Source organism: Notolabrus celidotus, chromosome 11 (genome assembly GCF_009762535.1).
Source record: "Notolabrus celidotus isolate fNotCel1 chromosome 11, fNotCel1.pri, whole genome shotgun sequence".
Classification (NCBI taxonomy): domain Eukaryota; kingdom Metazoa; phylum Chordata; class Actinopteri; order Labriformes; family Labridae; genus Notolabrus; species Notolabrus celidotus.
The window spans coordinates 25927491-25950334 of NC_048282.1; the positions used below are offsets into that span (position 1 = coordinate 25927491).

The 22844-nt window shown below is 38.6% G+C and overlaps 1 protein-coding gene and 1 non-coding gene across 11 annotated transcripts; one reads left to right on the forward strand and one right to left on the reverse strand.

The window, feature by feature from the left end:
• Nucleotides 1–1942: 1942 nt before the first annotated feature.
• On the reverse strand, nucleotides 1943–10880 carry LOC117822134 (tumor protein p53-inducible nuclear protein 2). 10 transcript variants are annotated; one of them, XM_034696790.1, is made up of 4 exons: nucleotides 10577–10880; nucleotides 5296–5657; nucleotides 4049–4205; nucleotides 1943–3955 (listed from the first exon to the last, which is right to left on the reverse strand). In XM_034696790.1, exons 2-4 carry the CDS (start codon nucleotides 5417–5419, stop codon nucleotides 3688–3690), a joined length of 549 nt encoding a protein of 182 aa, XP_034552681.1. In that variant the 5' UTR covers nucleotides 5420–5657; nucleotides 10577–10880; the 3' UTR covers nucleotides 1943–3687. The 10 variants fall into 10 exon arrangements, with proteins under 10 accessions (XP_034552681.1, XP_034552682.1, XP_034552675.1 ...); XM_034696791.1 differs by having other exon boundaries at nucleotides 10581–10870; XM_034696784.1 differs by having other exon boundaries at nucleotides 4049–4622; nucleotides 10581–10866.
• Nucleotides 10881–18164: 7284 nt separating this feature from the next.
• On the forward strand, nucleotides 18165–18236 carry trnaa-ugc. The gene has a single exon. It is a non-coding gene; the product is annotated as a tRNA-Ala (tRNA).
• Nucleotides 18237–22844: the final 4608 nt, after the last annotated feature.

Genomic DNA, 22844 nt, shown 5'->3' on the forward strand with positions numbered 1-22844 from the left:
TTACTTTGCATGCATGCTGTAGCCTAACACTTCTGCCTACATTCAAATTGAGAAACACTGGAAAGGAAGACCGTGGTATTTCAACTTCTCTACATTTCTACTTCAACTGGTATGGCAGGTCATTACTCCCCCTGCAGTTATTTGACAACCATATGCACTTTGACCTATTTTTAAAATTAAAGAGGCTTTTTTTCTGCATAATCACTGTTTCAACTCCTGCTACTGTAATCAGATTTTGTTAATACGTACTTTTGATTTACCAAAAGGCCAGACTTTTACTTGTAATGGAGTGTTAATGTGTGTATTGTGGTACTGCTTTTTAGTTGACCACAGGACCTAAATACTTCTCTATTGGAGCATTATACTAAATAAATGCTCTTGGTGCTGATCCCATGTCCCCCTGCTGTTCAATGTATACAAAAAAATGACACAAGATTCAGGTGTAAACCTGAGTATTTATTGTTGTTGTTTTTCCTTTTTTTTTTTTTTTTTTTTTGGCGGGTACCTGTGTTTTCTGAATGGATGCTGGAAAACCCATCTGATCGTTTTTGCATAGGTCTTGCCTGTCAATGGACATCTGCCCACTTTAGGGATGGAAAAATCAGTACATCACAAAAACCATGCAGAAATAGTGAAAGGCACAATCACCATACTGTAGATATCAGATACACCAAATTTTATATGACTATATATTTCATTTTATGAAGGGGGAGGGGTGTACTAATTGAGATGTAACATGGTGTTACATCAAGTGTGTTTAAGCTGCCATCATTTCAGGGCACAACAAAAAATATACGAAACTCCTCAGACATTCATGCCGTTCATTTAAAACATCATATTGGTGAACAACTGTTCTAATAACAATATGGGAAAATACAAGCATATTCTATTATACCTCAATGATACATTTTATTTAATCTTTTGTATAACTATTTGTCTCCTGCCTCATCCTTTCCCTGTCCACATCTTTTAGGCTTAGCACACTGGGCAACCACTCCCTCTCCCCCTGTGTCATCTTCAGTCATAAACCACACAATTCAAAAATCACACACAACATACCAAGAGCACATTTCCTTTTTACATGACACTGGTGACAAGGGACATAATATGAGGGACAACAGCAGCAGCTGTGTATTTGGGGTGATTTTTTTTCACATTTTTCATGCACGCACACCTCCATCTGTGATCTCTTGATCGGTTTTACCCTGTCTTCACAAAAATGTTTTCAACAGGCAACCAAATTCAACCTCTAATTCATTTAGAATAGTGAGCGCCATGTGTGTGCATGTTGGATTCATCACCTCAGATCCAGCTTTTTCTGTGCCATGTAGAGAAACTAACAGGATACATAATCATCATCTTAAAACAGAAAAAAACATTCTTATGTTAATATCATAAATTAAATGTATCTGATAGATTTTGAATAGAACAGAGTCCTTTATGGGAATATTGGCAGAAATAATGAACATGTGGTATGTGATTCAAGGAGAAATAATGTATATTTCTAATCTTGATGACCAGTATGAGACAAGACTTTTCCATTTCCCTGGCAATCCAAAATAAATCATCAGATTTCCAGCCTGTCCTTTAAACACACCATTAAAGCCGTGTCATTAGGCTGTATACTCACCAGCATCCATACAGCTAGAGCTGTGCTACGTAGACCCTCTAGAGTGCAGTGTTTGCCTATGGCACGTCAACTCTTAGTCGAGTGCTGTTTTAATGGCACACCTCAAAAGAGATGAGACCAAAGATGGAGCAAAGACACCGCTTTTGGCCACTGAAATGCCCTCTTGATTTAATGATGAGCACAGAGGTGAGGCAGAGAGAGGGTTCTCGTTTGTCCCATCGGATGCAACGTTGAGGACTCAAGTCCTGAGAGAGGCTTCAACATCTACCAGAGACCTATGAATTGTTTTGTAATATATACAAGACAAATAAATGAGCAGTTCTCATTTCTTTTTAAGTAGTTTCTAGCAGTTAACATGTTCGTACACCTTCTCACACACAATTTGAATCAAAACAAAAAGAAAAAAATATTACAAAGAAAAAACAAGCACACGGCACACAGCTAAAACTTTGACTCACAAAATGTGACAGTGCAAACTTACATCCATGTCTCAAATAATTTACAAACATTAGTATACACTTCAGCACCATTGTTTACTATTGTTGTTGAATACATATCAGTAAGCTAGATCTTTACGTGGACACTGTAAGGGCTGGATGTGGTGATGATGAGGACAGGACAGACAGTCATGGAGAAGGTGGAGGTTGTTGCGCTTCCTGTGTTAAGATGATAGTTTTGAATGTGCAGTTGGAGAAGATGGGTGTTGTTAGGCTCTAGGGAGACACTTGTGTCCACTTTCAAAGAAATGGGTTAATGTGTGAAGAAGATCACGGCACACACTTTTTTTAGGTGAAGATGGCCGATGTGTGCCGGGCACATTACTTAGGATTGCAGACCACACATTTAATGATCATTATGCAGTGTATCATCCGTAAGGAGCGATTTTTTTTTAATGTGAACTTGTAGTTTCTCTTTATCTTAAAGGAACAAGCCATCTTTTTTTCTTGGGTAGAACAATGCAGACAGAGACAGTGAAATAATACTCTGATTTAAGCAAAATGAGCAGAAAACAATATAACAAAACAAAATAAAGAGTTGCCTATGATACCGCTTTGCACTTCCTATAACCTGCTGTTCCCTGCAACCCAAAGGCAAGCCCCTGCATTCAAATTTTTCTTTCTAGAACTTTATTTTGATGCAATAAACAGCCGTATGCATGAGTAAAATATGCAACGGGCCATTTTCTGCTATGCTCAGAGGGTTACAGAACACTTCCTATTTAATTTTAATCCCATTCCTTTAAATACTTTCTTTTACTCTTTAGTCTGTTTTGCTCATACTCTCTCCATCTTCTACTTGCTCCAAACCTTCACAGAGTGAGCAGAGAGAAATACCACAACGTTTGTTTCCTATTATGACACAGGTTGCCCCATGTTTCCTTGATCAAACTGTAAGGGAAACCCACGCCTTTTGATTTTACTCTCGCACTCATCACACACGGTATGTCCTTCCAAAATTAAAAAAAAATCACCTGTGATGAATGTCTTAGAAGACACGATGAGCTGTTTTCCCTGTGAGGTTTATCTTGTCTCTGTCTTGCATTGTTCCTGCCAGAAAGCTGCTAAACTACTACACATTTATGTTTCAAATCAAATACCTCAGAATTGAACAAAGTACTTCAGGATTCAAATGGTTGAATAAATAAAACATGCCTTGAGGATTAGCGAAAGAAAAAGTTATATTTTACTTAGATAGGAGAAAAAAAAAGAAATATAATTAAACTTTTTGTTGTTTTTCAGATGTTATTCTAGTAAGTAAAACTTGTATAAATATCATGTAGACTTTTGGATACTGCACTGAGCAATGAGCATGATAGCAGTCTATGAAGATCTACTCAGAGAGCTTGGTTTGTCCCAGCGGAATGGGGCATAAAACTAGCAGGGGGAGTTCTTTTTGGACAACAAAAATCTACTTGTTTACTTGTATCGGAGCATAATTTGATATAATGTAAAGCGAATATGCAGTTGGTGAATACATTTAATCTTGTGTGTCTCAGAGTTGACTATGCACTATTAATGCCCTCAGAGTAAACAACAACCCCTGGTTGTGGGAGGTTTTTAGTGGCAGACGTTATGCTTGCTGGGCTGGTGAAGGAAGGAGTTTCTGGCGTGGGCTGCGTGGCGGGGGACCTGCTCCCTGGTGAGGTTTTGGCGGTGGATGCGGTTGCGGCCCAGATGGCGCCGTTCGATGCGGGCTTTGCTACGCTGGACCCTCGCCACTTGGGTGACCTTGGCCAGAGCTCCGGCCTGGGCTGCGGCTCCACGAGTCACCCTGGTGGGCATACTGCCACGGGTGGCCGGGACAGCAGCTGGTTCTGCCACTCTGCTGCAAGGAAAAAAGAAGGGATTGCTGTGATATACGCTAAAATAGGATGGGAAGGTCAAGCAGAAACAGCACAAAGGGTGCTACTTTTCTCACCTAACGCTGCTCGCCAGGCTGACAATGCTCTCCTCTCCCACCACAGACAGGTTGCCATTGGAAACCATGGACAGGTTGTTGGAGGAGACGTACACAGACATGCTGGGGTGCTCGATGAGCAGGTCCTCCATCGGGCTGGCCTCTGCTTTGGCTCCCTCTGCAGTGAAACAGGGGGGAGGGGTGACAAACCAGCTCTCATCCATGCAGCCTCTCTCTGGACCTGACCTATTGCTACCCCCACTGCCCCCCCACTCACTTCCTGAGCCAGGGGACACTGACGGGGTGGAGGAGGACGTGGACAGTCTGGCCCGTCTCGGTGGGGTCACGGGTGTAGTAGCATCCAAGTTTGACAAACTAGCGCTTTGACAAAAAAGGGGGTCTGATGATGCTACTGCACCTCGGGCCCGGCCTTTGTGTGTCCTACGGCGCTTGTGAGGCACATGGGGAATGAGGGTGGGGCTTTCAGTCCTTGTATGTGTGTCTTGATGATTTGATTGGTTACTGTCTGGACATGATTGTGCAGTAAGGGGGGCTCCTGTCTCATCCTGGGCCTGCATCATGCAGTCAGGTTCTTCTGAATGAATGGCAGTGATGAGACAGCCAATAAGGCCATAAGCATCAGGTAGAAAGTTGCAAACATGATTGGGAAAAAATATGAAAGATATTTTTAAAAAAAGTCATGCGGGATGATGGTGCAATTTTTGAGGGATCACATACGCACGCGCACACATACCAGTGTGGGGAATGCAAGGGTTTTTAAATATATTGGAGGAGGGGGAGAAGAGGGGGTAAGGAAACACAAAACATAAAAGAGTCACATCATTAGTTGTGTTGACCCTCTAAGGTTCTGATTATGTCAGCGACATAATGTTTGACTCTGCTGAGGGCTACTTCTGATGTTTGGATGGCTTTTGATTGGGCGCCAAAGCTGATTTTCATATTTACTAACTGACTTTGTCATGACTGAGATCATAAACAAAGAGGAAGGGGATGTATGTGTTTTGCCATCATCTGACAGACCACACTTTTGGTGATGCAGCCATATGGGGGAGCATAGGTAAAGTTGTGCCACGCCCCTACTGATTCTTCAGCTCACCCCATCACAGCCATTATTACTTCTACACTTAGTTATAGACATGCAAGTGAGTACTCAAATTTTCAAAGCTACTTAGACACTTAACCATAAAACACAAAATTTGACCTCGACTCATAAAGCCCACCATTTCACTTCTTCTGTTGAGACTCACCAGGCAGGTTGACGAGCATCCATCCCTCCTCGTCTGCCTCTGTCACGCAGGGGTTGGGTCCCTTCAGCTCAGCTGTCACCTCCTCTACTTCCCCAAACAACAGGCTGCTCAGACGCTGGAACATGACTGCCTGTATAGTTGAATGTAGATGACTTGGGTGCTTTTTTTAGACGTCCACAAAGAAAAAGCTGTAGCTGCCTTGGTGAATTTCTTATTTGTATTTCTGTATAGCTTGTTGCTGTTTTACAGTTCTTTTTTGTTGTGATCTTGAAGCCCTTTGCTGGATCTCGGTTTTTGACAAACAGGAGTGGACAGGCTTCAGTAGTGCAAATGTAAGGTTTCACTTGGTTTGGAGCAAAGGCCTGGAAAGAGGGAAGAGAAAAAAAAGAGTTTTTGTTAGTGGTAATAAGAGGATCATGTGTGTTTTTAAAAGATAAAGCCAACAGACAGAGACATCTGTCGTTTGGGTAATTTCCTGATGCTTGGTCAGAGTGCATTAGATAGGCACAATAAATGAGCATGTATGCGCTAAGAGCGGTTTCAGGGTTACTTCAGGACACATCGCTACACATTGGAAGTATCTTTTGGACTTAAGCCTCTGATCAATTTGACATGTAGTGGCAGGTTTACACAATGTGTTTTTTAAAAAAAGAAGCTCTCTTTTTTTTAGGTGCCCATGTTAATACTGCAGGGGAGCTTCTTATACCCTGACGTAATGTTTCTAAGTTACATAATACATGTTGTTCATGTATTTTCATTAAACTTTCATTAGCTAATGTTTTGCCCACTAGAGAGCAGCACTATAGCCATAAGTTGCACATCAAAATGTTCACATATTGAATGAGATAGCACACAGTCGCCAGTGTACATTATCATGTAGTTTAGAGTCACTTTGCTAAGTGAGGATGTACTGTATACCGAGCAAAAGCTGTCCTTTTAACTCATTTTTGGTCTCCTCCAACTAAAGACTGACCCATTATCACACCCATTAAATGTAAAATGCTCCACTTTCTTGCAGCAGACAGTCATAAAGTGGATTTACAGATTATGACTGTCTGCTGCATCTGGAAACTGGTAATGGTGGACTTGCAAAGATTTGGGGCCATAAACAGTAACTAAAACTGCTTAAAACTGATGAAAATGGACTGTGGTTTGTGCCTTTGTTTGCCCTGTTTAACACAATCATTTGACCCATTCTCAGTTTTAAAAATATTGATTCACAGCTTTGAAGCTTGTGTGGTTTTGGAATGAATTCAGTGTAGGTCAGGCTAAATAGCTAATTAGTTATTTTAAATCCAGGCAGGAGTGGTCAGAGGCAGAGCAGATACCTAACTGGGGAGAAAGAATGAATGACATTTATATTGGAGTCATGAGAATACATATGAGAACACATTGTACGGCACTGTCACCTGTATGCAATGAATGTAAATAGCAAGTAGCTAGCACATAATGGCTGCACTCCCCACCCCCCAGAAATGTAGAAAACCAATCAGCAAAGTCTGAGGACAGATGGACAAAGCAAGGGAGAAGAAGAGGAGGTGACAGGAGGTGAAACAAAGACTGAAGCTTTCACAAAATCAAACAAAGTGACTGACCAAGATGTTTGAATGTAGGGAAAGAGTCATTAATGCTGATGGCACTGAGGCAGAAAACAAGTGCCTGTCCTGAATGTGAACAGGATGATGTAATGTTGAACAGATGTTTGAAAAGCAATCGCTGACAAGACAAACCCTGCATGTTCAAAGTTTGAGTTGTATTTACTCTATCTGATAGGGAGATCACTGAGTGCAAATCTCTAGCAGTTCCTCTGCTACTGGCTAACTCCTTTTACGTAATCTGTCTAATTGTTAACTTCTAATGGCTCTTGGATATTTGTTTATTTCTAAAAAAAAAAAAAAGTTTTAAGAAGAGGTTCATATTCCAGCTCATATTTCAGTCCATTGCCTGTTTAATCCCCAGCCCAGACCATCTCCAAACACTAATTGAAATCCAGTGCTGCTGACTTTCAGCTATTCCCTCTCCTAAATGAGTTGAACAAAAAATGACAGAGATTAACAATAATGAAGAAGCATTAGGATTAAAAGGTGAGAGTTTTCTACAGAACAAGGAGACATGGAAGGAGATATGCATGGATGCTTCATGGGAGGCTGAAACTTTATGTCCTTTTTTGGAAAATCACCATGGCCACCACCAGAAATAATAAGGGAAGAGGCATCTTAAGTGTAACTGCTCAGTGCCCCGCAGAGTTCTTAAGTCAGAGTGAATAACAGTCATTTTAATAGTCATAGTCATGTGGGAAGACTGTTTAAAGGGGTATACTAAATAAGGTGATGAAAATTTGTAGTTAAATTAGGCAAAAATACCACCCTGAGAAAGTAGAGCCTTACATCGTTTTATACTCCAGGTTGTGTGACTTTATTCTACTACATCATACCTCAAACCCCATCCAGAGGATCAAATTTCAATAAAGCCTATGTTTCTATTGGGAATTTGAAAATGAAGCCTAAATAGACACCATGAACTGAGTCTGAACTGAGTCTGATCTGCAGTAAGTCCTCAACGCTGAGATTGTTTTATTGCATTCCTGGACAAATAGAAGCTTAAGTCATGAGGCTGTGACAAATAAATACAGATAAACAAACTGAGTAAACGAGGCCTTAGGGCTGCTTTGCATAAGGTGGAGCAGACATCCACAAAACACAGAGACCAAGTATGAACAACATGCAGCATGTCCGTGATAAAACAGTATTATCAGTTTAGTGACTGTACCAGCTCATCCAGGACTATCTGAGAGGGGTAAATATAGTTAATGATATTGACAACACTGCACAGTAATCACTAGCTTCTATCCTGGAGGAGACCATAATACATGCAAAGGCATAATCTAACAACTGTACCACCCACTATAACTAATAAGGTAACCATTTACAATAATGGAATAGTTTTCTTAGAGAAACAAATAATGCTTAATTCATGTTGATGTAATGCATGACTCATGATGAATTTCTGGATGAATTAATCATTAATTCTTGTTGTTCACCATGAACTAATGATCCTGTCACTATAACTTCATGTAATGACAACATGTTAAATACATCATTAGTTAAGGTTTGGTAGTTAACAGTTACATCATACATCAGTTCATATATGACCAAATTTGCTGGACATACAAGTTTTTTTTTAGGATAACTGCATTTGAACAGCCTCTCAGGCTGAATTTTTAAACGTCATATTTCTGAGATGAATGTTGTGTGTGTGTGTGTATATATATACATAATAAACATATATATATATATATATACATTATATAAACACATATATGTGTGTAAATACTATATATATAAACATATATACAGTATATAAACACAACACACACACACACACACACACACACACACACATATATATAAATTTATATACTTGTGTGTGTGTGTGTGTTTGTGTGTGTGTGTGTTTATATACTGTTTATATATGTATAGCCTATGCATACACACACACACACACACACACCATTCAGTTTGTTCACATGAATATGAAGTTTTAAAATTCAGCCTGTGAGGCTGTTCATATGAAATTATCCCCCCCAAAAAAACATGTCTGTCCAGCAAATTTGGTCACATATGAACTGATGTATGAAGTAACTGTTAATTACCATACCTTAACTAATGATGTATTAAACACATTGTCATTACATGAAGTCATAGTGACAGGATCATTAATTCATGGTGAACAACAGGAATTAATTATTAATTCATAAAGAAATTCATCATGAGTCATGCATTACTTCAACATTAATTAAGCATTATTTTGCAAAATTTACATTATTGTAAAGTGTGACCACTAATAAATGTAACTGGAAGTAAAATCGGTTACGTGATAGAGGGGGAAAGAAAAAAAAGTGAAGAAAGAGAGGACAGACTGTTGATTGTTTGATGTGTACACAACTATCTTGTTCATAATTGTTCTGGAGTAAATATTGATATAGTGAGAAAGGCCCTTTTGTTCTATTTTTAGGAAGCTTTTACAGCATCTACTCTTAAGACAACAGTTTTTTTTTAAGCCAGACTGAAATATAACAAGCTAAAAAAACAACCTCCACTGCAGTTTCATTGAATTGACATACAACTGCATATCATCAAACTTTTTTTTCTACACTAGGCTTACTTGAATAGCTTTTTCCAATTGACAATGGTCTCTTTAAAAGTGGGAGGGGCCTAGTAGTCGGATGGGAGGGGACTCAAGAAATAAAAACAAGACGCAACAAGACGCTACGCTTACGTCACTGCCGTTGACAGAGACAGCCTGTATGGAGACCGAGGGGGAAAAAAATAGGTCCAAATTGCAAACATAGCGAAAATGTGAAATTTTAAAACCGCATTTATGGCAGAAATAAGCACTTTCGTGTCTAATGTGAAATCTGCTGAAGCACTTAGTATGTCATTGGTTTGATAAGGTCGATGGTTGTCGTCGGGAGTTTAAAAAACAGCACAAAAAAATGCACTCATACACAATGTTTACATTTGAAATGCACAAAGACGCCTTTACATTAATGTAGCAAAAATAATCCTCTACCCCGGCTTTAGTTTGCCAACTGTCCGAGACAAGACAGGACTTTTTTTATGCAGAGTATCCAGGTTAGACATGAATTATCCCCATAAGCCCTACAGCTGAGGGGTCAAAGCAATGACAGTTGTGGCTTATAGCGACACTGAACGAAAGTCATCAGCTGGAGAGACCTCCGACGATACAATGAAAAATGTTATTTTTACTTGATAACAATAGTGACTATTTTTGCACAAAACCTTATACAGTCTTCAAGGTCCGCCTCCCAGCAAAAAACATCAACATCCGCCATCGACTCGACTCCACATCAGCATTTGGTGCATTTAACAAAACAAGGGTTCTTGGCATCCTGGAAGATAGAATGCTCACTGGCGTTATGATTCGGGATACAGGACGTCGAATCGGCCTAATTTACCCTTTAGGTTTGGGTTGCTGTCTCAAATCTATTCATGACCTAATAAAAGGTCCTCACGAATTATATCACACGGCAGTCAAGGATACGTTATACAAAGACTCCCTCATATACAAGGACGCAATTCTGCATATTCTCTGCTTTCATAACAGCTGATATGTGATATTTCTGCATGTAGAGCTTATATGGGGAATGCAACCGCTTCACTGGCAGAGACAAGTGTAGCTTGACACCTCTTGATAGCACATAGCCTGACCATAAAACAAATATCATGTTAGAAGCAAAGCAAAAAGAAAAATAGCTTACCTGCCTTTACAATGTTTTTCAAGTTGTAAACGAGATCTCACACACAGTAGAAACGACAACAATTCTTAAAGCACAGCTTTAGATAATCTTAAAGTGAGGTAGTTAAAACACCATAATACAAAAATAAAAGGCTTTCTTCTTAGAAGAAGATCTTCGTGTAAAAACTTTACACTGATGATTTTTAGATCATAACATCTGCAGCTATTTTTCCTCCCCTTCTTCTGTATATTTTCGCTGCAGATTTTCCTTCTGTTTATTGCTGCCTCCAGCTGATCCTCGGATCAGAATGTAGAACGTACAAAACAGCTGATTGTGAGATCACAATACGCTCGTCCACGCCCCTCTCCCGCCCACACCAAACAAACCAGCCAATGGGAATATTACACAAGCTACAAGCCGGGCCTCTCTAGGTAACTGGGTGGGGGCTGGGAGGCGAGAGGAGCTGTCAACCTGCTCCCAGATGGAAACTCGGCCCAGAGACCGATCCGTGATCAGCTTCTGCCTTCCCCAAGCCTGCTGTGTGAATTCAGGGTTGGGGGATGGTAAACTGATGTCGAGTCTGTGTGTATATTCAAGCTTTTATAACAAGAAAAGATGAGGGTCTGTTGTAAGGAAGTGATTAAGTTGTCAGCTTGGCTTTTAATTAATTATAGAGATCCACAAACAGAAGTTATGACATTAACTCATGACTTTTGACCACTGTCACAGAGTCATTATCTTTCCATGATGCAATTTACTCTGTGAACATTTTATAAAGAAATATGATGCTGAATAATTAACTTTTTTTGGAAGTGATGCATATATATAACCTATCACACCCAACATAAAAGGGACCAGGTAACCTTATCTCCTTTGCATATTCTCCTCTTGTGACAGAGTTATAGGATTAATTATTTACTGTAACACATCCTGCCAAACTGGACTATTCAAACGATCAGCAGCAGTGCAACTTTACAGATTGGATAATCTTTCCTCATCCAGTGATGCTGGTGATGTTACTTTAAATTTCATTTGTAAATAGACCTCTATCCCCTCCCCCTCACTATCTATGTTTTCACTCCGCCTTCATAGGGAGGGCCTCCACGTGCCACTCATTGTACACCAGCCAATCAGATGAGTTTTTTTCAGAATGCAGCATTTGAGTAACCAATGAGCTGTGGTGGGGTTTTAAAACCCCCTGGTGGTCACCTTTAAGCCCTGCAGTCTGTAAAGCTTTGACAAAACCCACTGCTTTTTATTACTGCAGATTGAATGAACTAATTACTGTGGATGTAACTGTGTGTGTGTGCACGCACGTCTTGTTTAGGCATGTATGTGTCTTCCACTAGGTGGGAGATTATCCTGGGTTGTGCTTGATGTAAGCTGTAGAGTTGTTCATAACTCTGAATTTTCTTAAAGCCTCCCAGATAGTTTTGCTAATATCTATAAAGTATTTAAAACCAATCACACTTATACTTTTTCTTTGTCCACTCAAAGCCCTTTTACACCTGTCGCATTAATCCACTCACACACACATTCAAAGACGTAACAGGATGCTATGTTAAGTGCCCCTCAATATTTAATAATCCCAATTACACACATTCATACACTAGCAAGGCCATCAAGAGTAATTCAGGGTTCAGTGTCTTGCCCAAAGACACTTTGGCATGTGGACTGTGGGACCAGGGATGGAACTGCCAACCTTTCAACTCTACCACTAAGCCGCTGCCGTCTGCATGCATTCAGAACTGGGTGTTTCTGCACAAGTGGGCCCTATGTGCGTGAACCTACATGCTAATTGCAGAAGAGGAATTTTCTCTTTGTAAAGATGAAAACTCAGAACTGTGGCCTGATCTTTCTTAAGTCTGGCCATGATGGCTCGTTTTAACCTGGTCAGCTCACTCAGAAGTCTGAGCACATGACCATGTACTCTATAGGGTTTGGGATTCCTGTATTCTACTTAATGAGTGAAGCTCAACCCATTGTGAGCTACAATTTTGATATTGATCATATGATATTAATACTCTGTACTCATTTTAGTAGTCAACTACTTGTCAAGAGTTACAGTATAACCTCAATGTATAGTACAATAAGTACATGTTCTGTACTCTCACTTAATGACCCTAGGTGTGTAGCATACTGCAGCTTTTGGCAGCAAACCTGGCATGACAGTATTTTGTTCCAGGAATGTGCTTCTCCCTCACAAACATGAAATGTTTAGATGAGTGATCAGGATTGACTGTGTGCATAGGCATCTTGAACACAAATTGAAAACAAATGAACCACACCTAACAGTGTCGTGTCCCCAGACGCCTTTTCTCACACAGACTCCTAAGTCACCAACTCTTCCTGCCGTAGACTTTGTCATGTTATTACCTCAGCAGTGAGAGATGATAGCACAGCGTGCGATTTCTAAAGGCAGAATTATAAGGTTTCGGCCTATACAGTTACCGGGTGCTAGGCAACTCACACAGACACACACGGACACCTTGTCAACCTGCTTTAAAGATGCTATCCAAACTCGAAGCTAAAACATTTTGCAAGAACAGTTTGTGCATCTATGTTTCAGAGTAATCAGGAAGAAACTTGTTATGTCCTGTCCTTGTAGCATTTAATGCGGTGCCAGTTTCTATGATTCACTATTAATGTAATGTAAGGTATTTGTAATTATTACCTTTAAATGCATGTAATCCCCTCTTATGTAACTAATTGAAGTGTAAATACAGTGCAACAACACAGAGAAAAAGGTTATGGCTCTCTGTTGTCTGCCTCTTTTAGTTTCTTTATCTGTGCCTAAGCTTTAGCTGTAGTTGCCTGACTTCACAGGATTCCCACAGTCTCCCCAAACTGGTTGGGGAAATAGGGGAAAGTTCACAGCAAAGTCCACACCTCCTCTTCCCCCCGTGTGTGTTTTCATGGTCATGAACGTGACACGCTGCTCTTATTTAACAGCATGCCTGCCCTTCCCCAGCTGACACAACCAGCTAAGGCATGTGCATGAATGCAGAGGGCTTCAAACACTTGTGTTGTAAACACAGCTGTTTTGTGTGTGGTTCATGTTAAAGAGGAAGGTGTGGCCCTGAGCAGGTTGACTCATAGGTCTGATGCTTCAGACAGACAGTGGACTAACTTGTTTGTAGGAAGCCTCTTGAATGGACAACTCATCCATTCCTTGAGTGGGGGAAAAACAAATCCTGAAGGGTGAGGTGAATCGTGACAGTACAGACATGCATAAAGTTCACTGGGCTCCCTATGTTTTGTTCCCACACTGTATTGCTTGCCAAAGTGTCTGTGTTTAATCATCAAAGAGGGCTTCATTCTAAAAAAATACTAACAGTGGAACTAAAATCATGGATAGGAGAAATTAAATTGTGTAAACTCATTGTATTCAGATGCTATAAACCACCCCTTGAGAGTTTTGTTTTTAAATTTTAAAGGACTTCTTGTATGGCCCCTGTGACCTCCTTTACATGTACTACCTCTGCAGCCTTTATTTTTGGTGCCCCTCTCTCTTGGATGTCAGGCTCCTCTGCCCCATGCATGGCTGGCTGCTGGTAGATGATAAGACAACAGCCAAAAGCAGATAGGTCAGACCTTGTTACCGTGTTACCAATGCCTTACATTAGCAGCAGTGAAGATTTTCAAGCTGCAAATCTCTAGAAGTTGAAGAGTAGCATATGAGAATCAATTCCACCATCATGACTTGAATATGAAGCTAAATTTGATCAGCCTAGTTAGTAAAAATGTGGGAAGGATGAACTTGATGCAATTATTTTTCTTAAAGATTTTCATACAGATGGCTCTCTTTTTAACATGTTGTGCCTTGCTTATTCTATCAATCCAATAAACAGAAAGCAAAAATAAGACTTAGCTGTCCTTGCACCCTGGGACCTGTCCCCATAAGGAATCTTACCATTGTTCTCTAACCATGGTGGTAACCCATAGTCCTAGAAACAGGGCATTGCTCTGGTTGAAGTACCAGGGTATTTTAGACCGTACCTTTGGATATGTACCATGGTAGTACCTTGGTGTAACCGTATCACATGGTACCATAGCAAGAGTACTACCATGGTACAGTGTTACTCAAATGATTGATATTAATATGAAACAATAATAAATAATATTCTATTAATATTATTTGATATTCTTAATTATTTTGTATAGGAGCAACTTTAATGACTGAATTTCCCCCCAGGATAAATAAAGTATTTCTGATTGTACCACTTCTACTATAGTGGTATCATAATGGTACCATTGTACAAGTATCAGGGTCCTTGTATTTGTTTTATTGTAGGACCCTGGCACATGTGCCATAGTGTTACTGTAGTACTTATTCTAAGATACTACAATGGTATCACAGTACGAGTAGCATGGTACTAACATGGTAAATGTAACATTGTAGTACACCATAGTAAACAATATGGTTTGTACTAAGGTAAAGTTCAATAGTGCTCCTTACATACCATATTGTGGTAAATTTACCATAGGACTATGAAAAAATATCACATTACATTTCATAATATTTTTAACATACCATCACACCATACCTACTGTAGTGGATAATGTAAAAGGAACAACTGTACATCATATGAAACAATGGACGGAGGTAAATAAGAAATTCAGTAACACAAGTTTATTTTTACTGAATCAGAATAGAACCCATATCTCATTACTTAATGTAATATAATTAAAAACATGTATGTACTATGCCTTTACAAAATCAAAGACAACAAATACTCTGCATTTCAGTGCTTTCAGCTCAAGGCTAGGCTACAGTTGCAAGCTATTATGCTTTCATGGCTAACTGTGGCAGACGACACCGTCCATCTAGTATGTAGGCCTATTATGTCATTAACAAAAGTACTGAACATATGGAATTGATAATCTGATGATGTTACAGGGTTATCCAATGTGTTTCGTGCCTGGAGTCAGTGTGCCAGAGCTATTTAACTCCATGAATATTTAAATGAATTTGAAGTTGCTTGGCAACAAGCAAAGACTAACGGTAGTCACCTGGCTGCTGCTAGAAAATACATTGTCTTTATAACTCATGCAATTGGGCTTCCTCCAAAAAATTGTCCTGTTCATGTTCATGTGCAGATATGCTACAAGACCAGAAGAAATAGTGATAGGTGTAATTCCAAACTTGGAGGTAATTGTTAAGCTACTCATGAGAAATACATCTTTATCTCCAGCTACATCACTGTCTCCAAAATCCGCACTGTGACAAATCTTGAACACAAAACGCTGCCAAATGTGAACATGAAAACTGTCAAGATTTGCAAATCTCACATGGGAATGTGGAAAAAATAACATCTGTTCAAAAAAGAAACTCAATGGACAGTTTATGCAGCTGGTGCTCCATTTGTTCCCCTTGATGTTTGGTCCAAGTGTGTTTATGTGCATTTTGTGTATTTGTGTAATTGTGTGTGAGGGAGACTGTGGTTGAAAGGAAAAAGGAACAGCCAACAACTTAAACTCTGTACAATTTTGAGGAACTTCTTTTGCCTTTTTAAATAAATATACTTCATATTTTCACTTTACATTATCACAACTTGATGTTTTTCTTTATTATTGGACAGCAATAGTTACTAATACTTTTTTATATCTGTTTTTAACTAGATAAATAATAGAGTAACATAAACTCTTTCAAAATGTAATGCAAACAACAGGAAAATATTCTTCACCTGTTTTGACAATTAAGTATTTTATTCATCATTCATAGATATAGACTTTTGGACGCCTGGTTTTGCCAAAATGAGCACTTAAAAATGTTCACTTGCAGGAAAACATCTGCAATTTAGATTCCCCATAGGTTAATAATAAAACTACCTTAATTCCTGCTAGCTGCAGAGGCAAAATGCTTTACTAGTAACAATTTAATTACCAGTATGTATGCTTAGTCTTCAGAGGCTGTTGTTTTGCATAAGCAGTGCCTTTACCTTGTTACACCTGCTCTATTTAGTCTGTGAACTGTGGTGTCTGGAGGCCTGTGCTCTTAGATAAGGTATTTATTTCTGCATGTCATATTGCATGCAGCCAGTCATGCTGCTACCAACAGCGTCACAGTCACAGGACACCCCCCCTCCACAAAAATAACACTTGTCTGACTGCTATTCCTTACTCAGCACAGGCTTAACATGATGAATCGCTGTTACCAATCCAGCACCACATTACAACTGATATCAACCAGCCCCACCCCCTTTGTGGAGTGTATCATTCTGTAGAAGCATTGAGGAGAGGAGGCAGGTCTCCCAATTTCTCTCCTTCCTTCATTGCTAGTCACTTCTTCAGCCCTCCCAAAGCTCTCAGACCATGCGTGCATCTCATGGGTCTGTCCCTACAAGGCTTAAGCAAACAGGGCCTGGAAGTGGTGTCCTTGGCAGGAGTGTGATGATAAACACTGCCTGAGTGAGGACAGGCTGTGCTCTCCAGAGGGGGGTTAGAGTCCCTCATTCACGCTCCCCTAGAGGCTGAAACATAACAAGGAAGCTATTTTAAATTCCCTTAAGGATTAGGATACCTTGTGCGATGAGGAAGGGTTGAATTTGACAACTTGTGTCCCACTGAATTGATCTCAGAAACTCTTTTACTAATTTCTGTAGGTAAATTCCCCTGACATGTATGGCATAATGGTCTCAATCCAGACCAAAGACCAATTTAGCATGGGAAGATGAGGAGCCTCTTGTTTGGATGTGATGCTTAACTTAAACCAAAACATGACCTGAAGGCTAAAAATAGCACAGGGCAAAGAAAAAAAAAGTTAGTGAAAGATGTGCTACAAATACACCAGTTTCTTTTCCATTCATTCACCCTAACGTCAATAGAGGTCATAAGTTTGTGAAGTCTGAGCCAGAGCATGTACAGTACTTCAAACACATTTATAAAGTACAAGTTCTTCATTTGATAGCTGACTTTTAACACACACATACACATACACATACACATACACACGCATGTGCACAAAATACACACCACAGGTCAGAGTCAAGGCTCGAGATCAGGGTAAAGTTATGCCCTGAAATTACATAACCTGTCCTCACCCAGAACCAAAAATATCTCCCTCAAATGTCATCGTATGTTTTATTAGGGATGAAAGATAAGTTGAATAAAAAGTAAACAAATTAGTATTTTAAATTTGAACTATTAATTTACTCTTAAAAGTATGCCTTCTTTTTACAGGCTTTCCCCCAGGACAAAAACATATCTTCTAATTCTTATTCTGATTATTTATTTATTCTCCTTTTAAATTTTCCCAATTAATTTTCTGCCAATTATTAAATTAATATTTAATTAATATGTATATTTATATCGTGATTTTTCCCCTAGTAGTTTCCCTTTTATCTATTAGCTAAAACTTAAATATCCCTGTGTTATGTTTTATGTACTGACACACAACACAACACAACACACTGTAAAAAAAAAAAAAGTACAGTTCACAGGTCTCGGTTAAAGGTTGAAACCAGGTTAAAGTTGTGGTCTGAAATTACATAACTTGGCTTCAGCCGGAACAAAAATATCCTCTCCACAGTCAGATCGTCTTACAAATTCACAGAATGACTACTTGCACGAGTTTAACTATATTGGTATCAGCTGATAGCATCCAGTAGGGGATGTAGCTCAGTGGTAGAGCGCATGCTTTGCATGTATGAGGCCCCGGGTTCAATCCCCGGCATCTCCACTCCTTTTCATTAACTGTTAGACAACTTTGTGTTCGGAGATATCAATATTTTTAAAAATATTTAACATTTACTAGTTTGATCTGTTTCAAGACAAATTAAGTTTTTTTTTCCTTTTTTTTTTAGACTTTATATTTCTTGTTTTGTAACAAATATTTTACAAACAATACTGAGAACATAAGACAGACAGGGTCATCATCTTGAGTGAGGTAAAATGCTTGACATGATACGTACATGATATACTATAGTAAAGGACAGAGAGGGGGAAAACAAACAAACAAACAAACAAACAAACAAACAAACAAGTAGTGGGGTGGCTAGCTGTGTTATTCAACAGCATGCATGTCCAGTTCTTACGTGTCTGAGAATTTCTTTAAAATTCTTAAGGTCCTGTCAGTTCAAGGTTGTCTACAGGAGGCACAAACAAGGCATTTTCCACAACAGAACATATGAAAATATAGACATCATTACACATTCATATAAGTTGTCCAGTTCTTCCAATATTTTTCACCTTTTTTCATTGCATGTATCAGTGAGAAAGTCAGTTATTCCATACAATACATTTCCTTAGCCAAGTTAAGTTTTTATGAATATTTGCTTATAGGAAATTACACATTGTTGAAAGACTGGGAATTGTGCAACTACTTGAGGTAGAGAACAAGTTTTTAGAACAGAGCAAAAAATCAAACATTATCATAAAAAAATCAAACAAGAGTTTTGACAGAATAGCTATTATATATCAAAATGTAAGGTATTTTCATATAAGCAGTGTATAATGCAGAGTAAACATCAATGTGTGGTAAAAAGTTAGCATGATGGCAGATTTGTTTTCTGAATGTATTCTTTATGAGGTGTTCTTAAACATACACTTGATCATTATATTTACTCTTCATTAATGATGAACTGTTGAAGTGTTTCTACGAAGATGTTTAAATCAGAAGTGTCATCCTCATTCGGCTGTGAAAGGAAGAAATGAGAACTCTGACAGAAATCCTAGAAATCCAATACTCCTTTTAGATATGAGTAACTATTACTGAAGAGCCGCACACGTACTCAGATAGATCCCAAATCTTTAACTTACTCTGAGAGTTGGCTCCTCTCAAATTCTCTTTAGATGCCTATACCTGACTAACCTAGTTACCGCCATCATATGTCTGTACATTATTACATCAAGAAGGGCTTTTAAGTAATTGTGACATATTCATTCCTTAGGCATCAAGCTAACATTCCTATAGGAGAAAAATGAGAGGAGACATCAGTCACTCCTGTCTTGAGCTCTAACTGCCAACTAAACCTTAGCTGCAGGTCAAATTGCTGAATGCACGCCATGCATATCTGTACAAAATGTGATCCAGTTAGCTTTTCAAGACACAGACTGACCCAAATTCAACTACAGAAGAAGATGAATTTGGGTCAGTTTTGCTACTGGTGGCTATATATATATATATATATATATATATATATATATATATATATATATATATATATATATATATATATATATATATACATATGTGTGTGTGTGTGTGTGTGTGTGTGTGTGTGTGTACACTCAACTAAAAGATTTCTTGCTGAGTCATCAGCCACAACAGGTTGATGTGGACCTTTCACCCCATTCTTCTACACTAACAAAAAGTCCTCTGAATTATGTGTCATATACATGACAACTGTATGTCTGTACAGTGATACTGATGTGCTGTGTATTTATGCTATCTCTCTCTCCTCCTGCTATCTAGCTGTGTTTATTTTAAGTAATCAACATGACTCCATATCTGACAGTTCTGATTTACCAACTGACCTGGAAACCCCATGAATGACACATTCATCATTGGTCCTTGATTGCCCCCCTCTGGTGTGTTTCAGAATAACTTGCTGTAAATCAGTACATAATTTAAAAGGTAGATGGCGCCACTTCTTTGTTCATTTCTTTTTACAAGCACCAGCTGCAGTTTTTTTTAAAACTTTGACTTTTAAGATTTAGCACTGGAAAGATGTATTCTACACAAAGACTCAGGGCTGAATTTAAGTCAACCCTTGACCTGCAAAGCTGAAAAGTCAGGTAAACACAGTTTATATGACAGTTTAGATGAGCTAATGGGGATCCCTTGTTGGAGTAATACACTTACTATCCAAAAGTATCCCCACAACCCCACTTCAGAATTACACAATCTATCCCTTTAAACCATGGAATATTACGTCAAAAGTTAAATATTTCAGGAAAATGTCTTAAAGCCAGTTAGTTTCTTATAGCACCTTTAAAGTGGGATATAAAGTGTTGTACAACAAAGGAATTAATCTAGAAAACAAACATAGTGATGGACTTTTAAGATTTAGCACTGGAAAGATTGATTTTAAACAAAGATTCAGGGCTGAATTTAAGTCAACCCTTATCCTGCAAAGCTGAAAGTCATGTAAACACAGTTTAAATTACTTCTTAGTTGGTCCACATTGAAAAATAAACAGATGTATGTTATAATATAGTTTACATAAAAGCAATAATGACTAACAACACGAATAAGAAATTAACATATAAAGTCATGACTTCAAGTAATCCATTTGCGCACCTTTTTAATTGGTAGAAGCAATCCTATGTACTACTATCATTTTTCCCCCTTTCCCCCCATAAATACAGGTTTCAAATCAAAGTTAAATTACATTATTTAAGGTTAGATTATTTCTGAAGAGAGGTTCATATATGGCTGCAAGAAAACCTTTTTGTCTGTATATGGGTAGGTTTAGTTATTCTTAAATGTGTTGTAAGAAATGGATAAGCTAAATAAGAAAAGATGTGAGTTGCAAATTTGGAAGTGTTTCATTAATACATTTAAAAGCATTATGTTAGAGTTAAAGTGTTTAGTCTGTTCAAAAATCTAACTGATACATCCATCAAAGGTTGGAGAAGAACGTTCAATCAGGTACTTCCTGGTTTGTCCTTAAAAAGATATAAAAATGGATAACAATTAAAGGGATATCTCATTTTTGCACAGGGCCAAAATAAAGGGGTTTTATCACAGCAAAGTAAAGCACTGAAATGTTCCTAAATAGAGTGCAGACTTACACTGAGTGCAACCCCATTGGTTGTAGTCCCTTAAGATGAGCTATTGGGGATCCATTGTTGGGGTAATACACTTACTATCCAAAAGTATCGCCAAAGCCCCCACTTCAGAATTACACAGACTATCCCTTTAAACCATGGAATATTACGTCATGTGTGTTAACACAAAAAAAGGTAAATATTTCAGGAAAATGTCTTAAAGCCAGCCAATTTCTTATAGCACCTTTAAAGCAGGACATAAAGTTTTGTGCGACAAAGAAATGAATCTAGAAAACAAACATAGCGATGGATCACAAAGAGAAAAACAAAGAAAGCAGCAAACACTTAAATAATCAGTAATAATTTGAATTCAACAATAGTTTTGAAAGAGGGGAACCTTTTCTGACCCTTCAGGTTTTTATCTTCTACAGTGTTAGTTTTCCACCAAACACAAACAGCTGACCATTAGAGGACCGTCACTGGTGCAATATATTACATCAAAGGACGCCTGTGGTTTGACTGTGGTGTCTGCATGTTGTCCAGATAAGGTCAGGGCAGAAACGCACATGTGCATGAATGTGGTCGAATTCCAACTTGTCTGGCATTTCAAGAAGACTTTCGGTTTTAGTATGAGTGTCAGTGTGTGTTTAAGGAGGATGTAAAATGTGCTCTGTAATTGTATGCATGATGTGACACAAACACACACTGCATGTCAAGTTGTCTGGACTTAAATCTTCTTTCATCACCTGCATGTGAAGAGTAAGTGTGTTATGAGCGTGTGCTTGCTTAGATGTTATTGTCTTGTACATTGTTTGATCAGGCTATCATGCAGCAGCCTAATCATGAATGATCTGTTGTTCATTGATAATTTAAAGCTAGTGATGCATTTAACAGTATATCACATTCATGACGAGGGGCAGGATAAGCATATTTTGTCAGCACAATACAGACAGCAGCTTTCAAATTTTACAAGGTAGCATGTTTTGCTACTAACTGGGGTGACTGCGGTGTGCCATTTAACTCTACATCTGAAACCACATCCCTGTTATTCACTCTTTCACTTTTCAGTAATAATTGTTTTAATGTATTGCTTTATTAATTTAGTTTTCAAACAGTTTTCTTTTTTTTAAAGGAGCAAACATGCACTTTCCCAAGACATCCAAACAATACAAAATACAGACTTATCCAACATTTTTGTGCAAAAAATTTGGCTTGGTTGAACCTGTGTGAATCTTTGCTTTCATTTCTTGTTTTTGCATTAAAGAGAGATCATTACACTGCAAAATATCTAATCTTTAGTAGTAATTTCAACTGGCTCTTTTATGGCCCACAGTAAAATCCGACACTCACTCAGACATGTGTGTTTGGGTCTATCTAGAAGAGAAATTACAACAAGGTGTGTGTTCAAACTATAGAGCATGTGAGTAGGAGTGTGTGTCCATATGACCAGATCTGCATTCCAGTGGGGTAATCTTATCTCTCTCCTGCTGAGCTTATGGACCTCTGAACCTAAGAAGCAGCCCACATGCTCCTTAAAGACAGGCATCAGGCAGAAGTGGTCATTTAGGGACCCTCC

Bases quoted from the DNA above. Each gene is read 5' to 3' on its own strand.
- LOC117822134 (XM_034696784.1), bottom strand. From the start codon at position 5,419: ATGTTCCAGCGTCTGAGCAGCCTGTTGTTTGGGGAAGTAGAGGAGGTG. The intron at 4,623-5,295 runs GTGAGTCTCAAC...CCATTCATTCAG, and splicing joins GATGCTCGTCAACCTGCCTG to AAGAACCTGACTGCATGATG. The intron at 3,956-4,048 runs GTGAGAAAAGTA...TTTTCCTTGCAG, and splicing joins AGCCTGGCGAGCAGCGTTAG to CAGAGTGGCAGAACCAGCTG.